Raw genomic sequence first — 12,796 nt, 5'->3', positions numbered from 1 at the left:
GTTGTGCAATAATTTGCATTGTACGGGATATGATACTACATTGGATTGGCAGCGTGCCTTAAAACAACATTGTTGAGCTTCAAGCAGGTACGTACAGCAGAAATATTTAGCAGAATACTGCTTACCCTCAGCTTCTACGATAATGCTTACGCTAAGCACAATGCCTTACGGTAAGAGCACCGTTATATTCAACGCAACACAATTTCAAGAATCAACAATGCAACTCTACACAGAATCATTTGAAGAATTGTTCCTATGCATGTAAAAGACATGGTTCCCTGAAATCTTCCGCCCTCACAAGGTGGAATGGTCGCTGGTCAGCGTTCGTTCATTGTAGCATGCATGTGTATGAAATAAAAATATAATACGTTTAAAACCGCGTGTTCCGTAGCAAGAAAAATGGATCTACCAGTGCACACGATGTAGTCAGTATGAGTATTCTCTATAAAACGCGAAGAAGTTAAACCGACTTAACTTACTCGGTAGACGGTTTAGTCAGGATCAGCCGTTAGGTCCCTAAAATATACCGGCATTGAGGAAATGAACAATTTTTGTTTTTACAAAAAGTGGCTACACGTCAAAATGGCATGCAAAAGACGCATGTTGATAGTGAACATCTTGCACGCTACTACCGAAACAGTGGGGTTTAGTCCAAAGTCAGTTATTCGTTTACGACTGATGGCTTGAAGTGGTGTAGGTAATGATGTGCGTTAGGAATTATTTTGCCCCAATAATGTCTTCAGCTTCCGTTCTAAGCTATCCATTAAAACCCTTCGTTTTGATGTCCGTAGGCTCGATAACATTGCATTTGCACATCGGGCACACCTCTGTGAATCAGGAGTGTAGCCTGGCAGCCCGTGCGACATTGCTCGAATGCTTCGGGCAGGTGAGCGTGATCCAAACGCGCCTGAAACGCATTGATGTCTCTGTTAATGGTTGTAAGTTGAAAGCCTAATAGGCTCTTTGCTTCTTGAAATGTGTGATGATCAAAACATGTAGGCATATCAAATCACAGGTGCATTTTGTGATAGGGATTCAAGCAAGTATAATCATCGCAACGAGCATTAAATAAAAGAGCATAAGAGAGATAAAAATACAATAAAAATGACTTGGCTAATGCTGATTATTTAAGGACATATTTGTGTTATGAGGTTATCGGTGGAGCCAACAAATAACTAAATGCACTTACTTTTATTGACGTTTCGGTTCCATACAACCTTCGTCAGAATAGAATTACAAGTTAAAATATAAATATACGTCTAAAATGCACATATTTCAAACAAACACACTGTGTTTGAAATGTGTGCATTTGAGGCGTATATTTATATTTTAACTTGTAATTCTATTCTGACGAAGGTTGTATGGAACCGAAACGTCAATAAAAGTAAGTGCATTTAGTTATTTGTTGGCTCCACCGATGACTTGGCTAAACACCGCCCGGTGCTCCACGAATGAGATGTTTCGGGCAATAATTGTAGAAATACTCTAATTATCGTGCATGCAACCCATCACATATCAACACAAAAACCCACAGCCAATGCACGAAATGCTTCTGAAATAACGCTACCAGTTTACATTTACCGATAACTCGCGTCGCCAGCTCGGTTGGGCAAGGCCAGACCTCACAAGTCAGCCAAATGAACGCCTCACGAGTTAAGCACAGCCAGCGGAGCGGTTAACCGTTATCCAGAAACGACTCTGAGTCGACAGACCTGTCCTCAAGCGTCGAGGGTGGCGCCCAACCGGTCAGATCAAAGCAGGCCGGGTGGAACGGTGACACTCAGACCCTGTCCGTCGCCAGCTGAGTGCTTCCCGAGTGCCTTCGCGGAGTGAGTGCCCCGAACACTTCCGAGTAGGTACGTACGGACGCTTGCTTCCCAGACAGCAATTTGCCGAAGACGGCGACTTGTTTGTACTACCATGAAGTGGCCTGCTTTATCTGTTTCTCACTTGTAGTGCCGTTATGTATTTGGGACTGTATAACTCCTGGATTATGTCAGAGTTACACGAAAATTGTCCTTATCTGTTTAAGGCTGGGACACGGCTGACGATTTCGCGTGAAAATGAGTTGTGGGCAAGAAACTTAAACCACTCGACAATGAAGCCAGAGGAAGCTAGCAATGTTGCTGGTAGAGAAATGATAAATTCGGCTCATTACTTGATGCTTGTTTATTTTGGCACACATTGACGAATGCAGTGACGTACAAGTAAAAACTAAATAAAGCAAGAGCCATGATGAAACATTTAAATAAAACAGTTACGTGGCAGTATTTCACTATCACAACAGCTTTTCAGTCCTTCTTCCATATGTGACAATCCAAAGTCATGATGACAATCTCAGCTCCTTGCATGAGCTCAGAGTGACTTCAGCAAGTGACGTCAGATTTTGACGTCACCAGTGCATTGGCGTAGGTGGGTGAGAGGCAACTGCTCCCGTTGGCCTTCGTTGTATGACTCACCGGACTTCGCCGACTCATACCACCCCAGATCACCCAGAGAAGTGTCATCTCCGGCCCCATATCCGACTCCCCAGACAGCGGCTACCGCTGGATTCCACATCTGACCGCGAGAGCACCATTCGGAGGCGTGAATAAGCCGTAAACCCCACACCGATGTACCGCTACGGTGAGAGAGTTAGCCGCAAACCGACCCACCCGAGCGCTGTCTCAGGTGCGGGGAGTGACCTAATCATGCTTTATTGAGGGCGATCGGTGCTATCATAGTCACCAGGATCCACGCCTGCTCAGTGTTTAGCCGCCGCCCTGAAACCGTCACCGTCTCGCCACCGCCACCGCCCTGAAACCGCCCTAGTCCCCGCATCTCTGTATCCGCCCTGCTACCGCCACCGCCTTGAAGCCGCCCCCTTTCAACGCTACCGCTACCGCCACCGTCTGAAGTCGCCCTACCGCCACCACCACCGCTGCCGGATCGTCACCACCGCCGCCCTAAAACCACCCTACCACCACCGCCGGAGCCACCGGCACCGCTCTGAAACCGCCCTCACGCCTCCAGCTCTATATACGCCTTGCTACCGACACCGCGACCGCCTTGAAACCGTGCTACCGCCGCCACCACCACCTACGCCCCCATCACCTGCCACCGCCCTGGAACCGCCCTACCGCCGAAACCGCCCGCCCGGCCCGGCCCGGCCGGCCCGGCAATGCCATGTCTTTTTAACCACGTGTCGTCGGACTTGTCCGGCCGGCCGGCGCGAGATAACAGGGCATTACACGGCCGTAATGGGGCTCTCTGTGCGCTGGGGCGTGTGTTCACCACGCTCAGTGCTCACTGCGACACCGCTCGAGGGGCATAATGGGACGATTATCGGACGGGGTGCGGTAACACCGCACACGAGCCCCGCTTGGTGTCCTAACTGGAGACTGTAGACTGTAGAGGCGGCCGACCACACCCACTGGACGAGATTGGACCGGAGTGGGCCCGCCCAGATGTGCAGGACAAGAGTCCGGTTTGTCTGAGCGGGTCATACTGGCAGAACATAAGGTTTGGACACCATTCTAGCATGTCTACACAGGAAGAATTTGGCTAATGATTGGTTGTCTGGAGTTTAGACTTGTGTGTGTTAAAATGAATGGCCATATTGGCAGAATTACAGGGTGAGCCATAAAGGCCACATTGGCACATTGTATTTGGCACACCACATTGTATGGTGTGAAATAGGTATATGTTTTCTTTGTTGTTGTCGTGCAGCAGCGTTACTAACCTGATGGTGTCGCTCTGTTGACTAGCCGTGTTCCACGCCTCGGGGCATGTCGGGTCCGCCGGAGGCAGCATGCCCTCGCGTTCCACTGCGGCAGAAACAATCGTCAGTTAATGTCATAGACACTTGACAGAGACGTCCCCAGTTGATGTCATAGACAGTCGTCAGACACATTCGCCTGTTGACATGATCATTATTCATAGATACCTATAACTGCGATTGAGACCTTCGTTAGTTAATGTCATTGACACTCGTCAGAGACATTCGTAAGTTGACATGATCCTTATAGGCACTTCGATAGAGACATCATTCGTCAGTTGACATCACAGCTAGATAAAGAGGCATTTGGATGAGCAGAAACTACCTGGAAAACATGACAGTCATGAAGTCATAGCAAACCAGGACGTTTTGAAACGAGTCTACCTATAAAGTCTCTTCTGTATCTATTCGCGACAACTTATCCTGTATCTAACCTATCAGGAGCAAAAGCAAAACCAGATTCATGTTATGCATATTTGTCCTTGCAACACATTACTTGCAGTCTGAAATGCCATGACTTTTAGCAGCAGTTCCAGCTGAATCCAACTGTTCTGGATTTTTTTCCCAGTTTACTGTTGGTATTTCCTAATTGAGCACACTATTGGAGGTCGTACGACGCACATGGGAAAAACTCGCGCCTCAAACAAAAACGCTAACGGAACTATAAACAATACCAGGCTTCAGGTAAACAACAGCAAAAACACCGAAGCTAATGAGACAAGCGTATTCAATCGCATCATCAAACCGCAAAGACCACCTCTGTGAAATGCAGCAGTGTAAGTCCGAAAGTGCAAACGAGGATTACATAATTAAAGTATCATACTAAACCAAATTGGTTTCCCCAGTCCTTCCCTTCGCGGCTCGCACCGGCCCCGGTCCTCCGCATGTCTGTGTCAGTGGTCGGCCCGTGGAGCCCCGTTTAGCGGGCAGATGAGCAGCTCCCCACCAGCGGCGGCGGCCCAGCCGCTCATCGCCCTACCTCATTACCCAGAACGGCCCTAAATTCCGCCAATTAGCACCACTGATGCGTGCCAGAGGCCACCGCCGATCTCTTGTTGGAGCCGGGCCTCGTTAATGTGTTTCCGTCTGGCCGTGCCTCGGGGGTTGCCGGCTGTGTTAACTGTTAAAAGCCAAATGGCAGGTGAAGTGTTCAGTTATGCCGTCCACACCTTGTAATCCATAAACTAGAATCGACTGTTAAAGATCAGATGATATGCTAAGAACTTTATATGTGGTTTAATTGCACGGATGCGCTCTGAGTTACCGGTTGAAAGATTATGTCAATAATGGTTAAATGGCATCTGTGTGCATGTGACTTGACCCTTAAGAGGAGAGGGCTATCATAGAATTTGAATATCATAGCGATGATTGTTCGTAAAGGTTGTTTGTGTGTTTATTGTGCTACTTGTTAGCTCTCTTGATGTTCCCATCAAATACAAATTGTAACAGATACCTATACAAATATCAAAGGAAACACTGTGCGCTATGCAGGAAGATCGTGCACAAGAAAAACTCAGGAAGGTGTGCTCTTGCAACGGCCAATTCATGCCCGCCTAACAAATATACCTACATTCACATAAGTGCCAATAAACACAAAAACTATGAATAGATCTTAACTATAACTTATTAACTATAACTTATAACTAGGTCTTCAAGAACATTCATACCAAAGTGTTCGCTAAGCGTTTATCATTTCAAGTAGAAATCATAAACACCTGCGAACCTTGGTTTCTGATCAATGGGTAGGTGATTATCATAAACAATAATAAAACACGCCCTAAATCGTTGGGGCCTTACAACACGCATCTTGAAGCAGTTTGACATGTTATAAGCATCAATAATATTCTCGGAATTAAAGTATCTCACTGCGAAGAGCATTTCACTGGAGACTATGAAGATGTATGAAATCCCATACCTTCTTTATATACGCCTGAAGTGCCCTGCAATTGCCTCCCGTTGAGAGGCATAATTGCTATTAATTTCAGTCATGATAGTGTTCCATTATGACACACAAGTCACGATAAGAAGATAATTCTAATTTGGATATATATTTAACATATTTCGCAATAAACCACTTAATGCACTTGGCGAAATTCTCATTGTGTGCAACCACCACTGTTACGCCCTTCTACGTTATTAATCAAAGAAGCGTCAACTTTCCCATCCGTCAAAAGCGGATGTAGGGACTCCATTTATCATCTATATTATGCAAATTCGTAATAATTACGAGCGGCTTCAGCATTGCATTGAGCCCGTATTTTCTCATGCCTTGCCAGTGCGAACTAATGGTCAGTTATTGATATGCCCCGTAATTAGAAGGCGAAATATTGGCGGAGCCCTGGGCGGTTCGTATTACTTCTAGTGAACAAGCACGTGAGCACTGAGACCTCCAGTGCCGAACGTCAAACGTGAGCCTCAGCCTACGTCCCGGAGCATCGGTGGGTAGCTAGTGTCGCATACTGAGAATGCATACCGAAAGAACAATGATAAAGTTATGTGCGAGATTGTCAAATTATTAGCAGCGAGCACTGACCAATCATGATCCAAATAGTTATGAGCTTCATGATATCCTTATTCATTGAGGAGCATTGGTCACTGGAAATATTTACATTGTAAAAACCGCTCACTGTTATAAAGCTCACTGAATTGACCGATAGCGGCTATGCTATGCCTACCGTTTACTCATAATTTTTGATAGAGCAGTACTCGTCATATATTTTATGCAGCAAGATCTCTCCTTAGTGTGGCAATTTTTACAACGCGTCAAAAACGCACTGCATAGAACACATTTATCTTTGCATGTATGAATGTTAAGATTTTTGTTCTATTGAAGGTCGGTGCGTGAGGGCGGATGTTGATTTAGTTCAGGAGGAGCGTATTAACTTATTAACAAAATGGCAAAAGCAGCATTCCGCTTTGTTTAGGTTTTGAAAGGAATTAATACTGCTTGAGTCTTGTAAACGTACAAAATAGGTATTTTGTTCTTCTATCAAAATGAAACGCAAAACGTATAGGTATCTTGTTCACGTTCAAATAACCAACAAGCATTGGAACATGTCTACTTTTGTAGACTGAAAATCAGCTCAAAGTCTATCCGTCTAATATATGGCGTTTACTCAGCATTGTTCCATAAGGCAATAGAGGTTTTGAATGGTATGTACAACAAGTTCTGCTTAGCGCAGGTTCTGGCAACGGAAATCTGCCCATACAAATCACTTTGGGTAAATGTGTAAACTACTAAAAATAGTGTAGTATGAATTACCTAATGCGCGGACATGAGCACACTCAGCCCTGCATACATACATATACATAAGTTGTGTCAAGCACAAACATGAGATATGACATCAGGAGTGACACCTTTGAGGTCCATCTTTATTTGTTTGTCTACGTTATGCAAGATACAAACCAAATATTTCCGAATTGATAGCTTAGAGTTAACGTCTTCTGAGAAGATGACAATTGAAATCATGGTGGGAATATAATGATATACAATGCTATTAATCTTCATTTGTATCATACACTGCCTGATCAACGACGCTCTAAGAAACATTTCATTGTGTGACTCATTGCTGTTTAGTGTTTTCCCAGCGCGGGTGGGCGATCGAATGATAGGCAGAATTGCTTTTACTTTATTAACCCGCGAGTTGCTGGGGGGGGGGGCGTTTAACGCCCCCACTTTTTTCGCCGGGCCATAGCATAAAAACGGCGCGCCGCAGGCGCGCCAAATTTTGGGTACCTGTAGGAAATTGAGTGAAGTTTATTGTGACAATGTTTCAAAAAAATCGGTCGGAAAATTTTTGAGATATCGAGGTTTTAGTGACGTCATGATTTCTGACTTTTCGACCAAAAACGGCATATGTTCAAAAAATCATATAAAATCACAAAATAGACATACAGACATGTCGTAAACGCCATTGGACTGCCAATACCATGAACAATCAAATGGCTATCTTCGATTATTGATTATCGTTCCGCATTTTCCAAAATCTTGAACTGAATCTTGGCAATTTCTCGCGACTACTTCACGACCATGATACATGCATTTCTTAAATTGAACTTTTTTAGCCAAACACGTACACATATGATAAAATGAATGTCACCATCGTGTTCTACGCCCCAAATTACCCATAAAACATGTGTCACAGGCTGCGAATATCAGTTTTGATTTTCGAGGATATGTGCCTACCGGGTTGACCTGACCTTGACCCTGACCTATGCTTGGCTGACCCCTACCTGGAGCTGACACTCTTGTAGGCCTTATATGATGGATTGTGCACCGTTTTGACAGAGTTTATGACGAGAGGCGCCCATTGCGAAGTCCGGAAGTCCATGCTACTGAAAGCCCGATTTCAGGTGTTTGACCTGACCTTGACCCGACCTGTGACCTCCAAATTCAACTTTAAAGTACTCATCTGAAGCGTCTCGTCGCGTTCTTTCGTTTGCCGCCTCGTGCGTTTCGCTGCGCCTATTGGTTCTTGAGTTATCGGCTGGGGGCGTTTAACGCCCCCCCCCCCCCCCCCCCCCCAGCAAACGGTGGGTGGCGAAATACCCCAGCAACTGCCGGGTTAAAAGTAATAGAGGACATCCAAAAATGTATACCTCCATAAAACGTTTGAGCAGTTACGCCATTACGCCACAGGCGTAATTGAAAAAGAATACCTAATGTAAAAGGTTTATGTCGCGATTTCGACCATTTGACGTTTGGCAAAGAGAGAAAACTGTTTGGATTTCTTTCTTCACATCACAAGCAATGTCTGCATAAACTAATCGCACAAATTAGCGGAGAATTAGAGATGTGAGACTGCCAGGCACCCTTTCCTGCCAAAAACATCTCAGATTAATAATTCCACATCAAAAGTTCGATTCAAAAGTCCGCGTCATCCTAATTCAGGTGGATACCCGGTTCAAAGTTGGCAGATCAGCAGAGTTAGTGGAAGAGCAAACATCATTTAAGACACACAACGCAAAACGGGGCCAGAGATATGCTGATTTCTGCGAAGTGCAGAGGATGGTAAAAATGTTATTTGGCTTATATGGTTTAGGAATCATGAATCGTTCAATCTTATATCTTTTTTAGTTTTGTTTTCCCTCCATACCAATTACCAGCCACGTGAATCCATGTTAGTGCTGCGTCTTCCTGTTGCATGCTTCAGCAAATCTTTAGCATTACACAGCTGAAAACGACAAGAACCTACGCACTGTTGTCTCTGTCTGGCAAAACAGCAACTGATTCGGCTTATGAAAAATGTGTCATATTTAAGAGGACAAGTAGCCGTAATTGTGGAACGAATTCATGTATTCAAGCACATAGCTATTCCAGCACAAATCATACAACACTTTTCTACTGAATCAGACATGTCGACATCGGCATGCCGACATCGACTTTTCACCCTAGAGGCTTGCATCTCTCATGGAGTTATTCCATCGATCTTGCTGTTACATGATGCAAACCGATGGGCACGTTCAATCGCTTGTGTTCAACATTTGTGGGATGACGAGATCCACCAGTCCATGGGCCCCATCGCATGAGAGGAGACATTTATCAGCGTAACCCGCGCCCGATAGCCACATTAATCCCGATTTCTGGGGTGACAAATGGAATTTGGTGCCGCCAAGCGGAACTAACTGTACCATTTGAAGATGCCAAAACAGCAATAGGAAGCCGCGTTTTCGTTTGGAAGAGAGATGCTTGTCATGAGTGCTGGCATTCTCTTCGCAGACGGCGCCGAATCGGTCGGCACTGGAGCTTGTCGGTTAAAGACTCTCACCTTTGATATGGTAATCCAGCGCTTCGACTTTGTCGGCACGTGGGACCCAGATAGCAGCGCTCACTATCTCGAAAGACGCAGGAGTAGCCGGCACTTAGTCCAGTCCCTGCACGACTGCTTCAACGAGCACGTCCGCCGGTCCTCCGTGCCATTCACCGTCCTACCCACGGGCGATATGTTCCGAATCCACGCGGCACCACAAACTAAACCACTCCCATGCGTCACAATCCCGACACCCAGTCCACCGTCGGTCTGTCGCCGTCGTCGCTCACGTGCGCCCAACACCGACACCGACGCGCTCACCGGACGGCCGCGCCGACGGGCCAGGCCTGAGTGTGTCGCTGGCCTCTCCGACTGAGGGGCCGGCCGTGCCGAGCGGCACCGAGCGCTCCCATTGGTCGCCGCCGGACCGAGCGCGACGCTGATTGGCTGCTGGCTCGCGTCTCGGCGAGTAATGGAGAGGCTGAGGCGAGAATTGGAAGGTAATCACCACAAACTCTCTGTCAGCCCTGTAATTGGCCAGATTTTTCGGCTTTGGGTGGGAGAGCAATCCAGTTAGGCCCAAATTACAGACTGCGAGGCCATGTTTCCGTAGCGCTGGCGTTCACGGAGTGCTGGCGAATGCCGAATGATGCCGGCTAGGGGTGATGACCGTTTCAGTCACGTGTGTTTGTATCCTTCTCCTTGTCATTTCATCCCAACACATTTTACAGGCTTCCCAGTTCACCAGGAAGTGGCTCAAACAACTGACGTATCACCGTATCAAGTGTCGGCTGAAATGGTCTAAGTGGCAGGCATTATTCCGAGCGTTTTACAGCGCATCCCATTCAGAAGGGTAACAACTCGTGTAATACATTGGCGCAATGGCACGCAATGAGTTTATTCCATCTCTGAACTGGGCTCAGTCGAATGTTTTCTGACTGAAGCCACGGATCGGGGAGTCCCATGTATGACTCATCTGGAGTGATGTGATCAGAAGATCTGCCTGAATTATGTAGGTAATTTCATGTGAAATCGATCCACTAAAGGCCTCAGTCGGTACTAGAGGACACTGGGGAGGGTTAAGCGTTAAAATCAATTGTCGAGAGGTCACTTCTTTGCATTCGCTGTCAAAAGCGTTATGTTGAAAATCGTGTTTCAATGGGGAGCATATGCCTCTTCCAAAGGACCACGATGAATCAGACTTGGCATGATGCACAATGCAAATGATATGCAAAACTGCAAATCTTCCAGAAAAAGATAAAGGTGTTACCTTAACGGCGCTGAGCATGTGCCTATTAGATGATTTGCAGGTCCCAACGTTCATGCGCTTTCCGCAATCCTAACGTTAGACTGTAGGTACCTATAAGTAAAAGCATGCAAAGCAAGCCCTGTTCGAGGGTTATGCTCGCGTTTCAGAAGCTGCACGAGAACGTTGCCGTCTGGAGTCTCTGACCCATAAATATCAAATCGTAGTTCGGCTTCAATTAGCCATGTTATTGTTTATTCCCGGAAAATTGTTCACTGCTGACTATAAAGCTCCCTGATTTAACCAAAGACACGCCATAACCAATTCTGCCGCCTGGCGAAGCCGCCTATTTTTGTTTTAGTTACAAGGAAAAAGGTGCCTGGCACATTTTGTATAACTAACTACACAACAATCTAGCAAACAATTCAGTACCAGTAGATGAAGCTTGTTCGACGATTCTCGGCTTACAATTTCAATGAGCTAAGTGCCGGACTCGAAACCAACTCGGATGAAAGATAAGATGTTCCCGTCCGATGCAGACTAGATTTAGTTGCAAGAAAAGAAACGATGTGTTGAAATCGGTAAGCTCTACGAAATATTCACTGTTTAAATTACACCACGCGTCGAAAATTCTGAAATTCAAAGCCGTCACACAAGTGCATTTTATATTACCCTATAGGGTGTGTGAAAATGTCCCGAGAACGGCTGCTAATTGGAGCGATAAGCCAGACCCCTGCACTACGCCCCCACTTTCTCTGTTTCCCACGCAATGAGTTCGGTGCGTGGCGGGTCTGAGGGGCTCCCTCGCTCTCCGGTTCATCTCGCCCCCACGGCGCCGACCGGCGATTCGCCGGTCGGTCCGCCCGGCCCGGTTACGGCCCGATTTAGAGAGCAGATAGGCCGAGTTATCGACAATAAAGTCCGTCGTGGCGTGTCCGAGCGGCGACCTGTGCTCTCTGACCGGTATGACGAGACGAGCTCATACTCTGTTCGCAACTGACCTCGTTTAAATTGTCATGCGACCCGGCCCGGTTACGAGCGACCCGGTGGCCCGTGACTTTCACACGGTACTCGGCGGCGGCGTCTCGCACTCTCCTCTCTTGGTGAGAAGTAGTGCGGAGTCAGCAGGCGGCCGCCGTTAGTGAAGCTCTGCAGACTCCGACCGACATGCAAAACTGGCGCGCCACTCGCTGTGCTCGCTCCGTGCGTGGTTTACACGCTCCGAACATCGTGTTTGCACACAGGGATGCGACGCAATGCTGCTCTCCTAGTAGAGTTGCAAAATTTCCCTACCGCACTACCGGCATGCCGGTAATTTTTCACTACCGCAGGTTTTTTCGTGGTATTTGGCATATCCTGCCGGTAGCATGCCGGTATTTTTGATTTTGCACCAAAAAAATTATCAGCATATGATCCAAACTTTGGACACTAAGAGGCTATTGATTTATTGAATTGTAATAACAGCAATCTTAGCCACTGCAAAATACATTTTGTGGTAGAAGTTCCATTGCTAAGGGTAATTGTACATATGAACCTCAGCATTTCACAGGTTTGGCTCTAATAAGAATTGTCAAGAATCTACTGTGGTCTATCAAAGGAAGAATACTCATTCAGGTTGCAAAAGCACAACCGATTAGTAAGTTTAATGGTAGGTAATAGGTATAATACAATAAAATAAATTAATGTTAATGGCAACATTCCCTAGGCAAAAGGCAGAATCAAAACACAAAACACATTGTTTGGAAACTGGCCTTGAGTCGTGAGATGTGGTCTGAGATACTCTACAAAGAATTTGGCACTGAAAATCCAGCTGAAAAGGCAGGTATTAGGAGGCCCTGAGCCTAACTTCGGTCCAAAAATGAAATGAAAATGAATTAAACTGGCATTTTGTCTTATCTTTACAAGAAAACACAACATGCAGACCAAATGAATACAAAGTGGCGCTATATGATCAGCTGATCAAGCAACCAAGGATTGACGTTTAAGATCCTCTGTCCCCTAAAAAAGGATGTAAGCTGATGACGTAATATTTATTCATATGCC

At 46.1% G+C, this 12,796-nt stretch overlaps 1 protein-coding gene across 1 annotated transcript in view; it reads right to left on the bottom strand.

Moving 5' to 3' along the window:
* LOC122385480 (neuronal PAS domain-containing protein 4-like) overlaps positions 1-9,880 on the bottom strand; it is a 76,155-nt gene extending 66,275 nt beyond the window's left edge. The window contains exons 1-2 of the mRNA XM_043373806.1: positions 9,526-9,880; positions 3,722-3,806 (exon numbers count right to left, since the gene is read on the bottom strand). Coding sequence (XP_043229741.1) covers positions 3,722-3,792 — 71 coding nt within the window. The 5' untranslated portion in view covers positions 3,793-3,806; positions 9,526-9,880. The remainder of the gene's footprint in view (positions 1-3,721; positions 3,807-9,525) is intronic.
* Between the last annotated feature and the right edge of the window lie 2,916 nt (positions 9,881-12,796).

The sequence above is a fragment of the Amphibalanus amphitrite genome, unplaced genomic scaffold (assembly GCF_019059575.1).
Source record: "Amphibalanus amphitrite isolate SeventyFive unplaced genomic scaffold, NRLGWU_Aamphi_draft 000220F_arrow, whole genome shotgun sequence".
NCBI lineage: Eukaryota > Metazoa > Arthropoda > Thecostraca > Balanomorpha > Balanidae > Amphibalanus > Amphibalanus amphitrite.
This window is presented reverse-complemented; position numbering and strand designations above follow the sequence as displayed.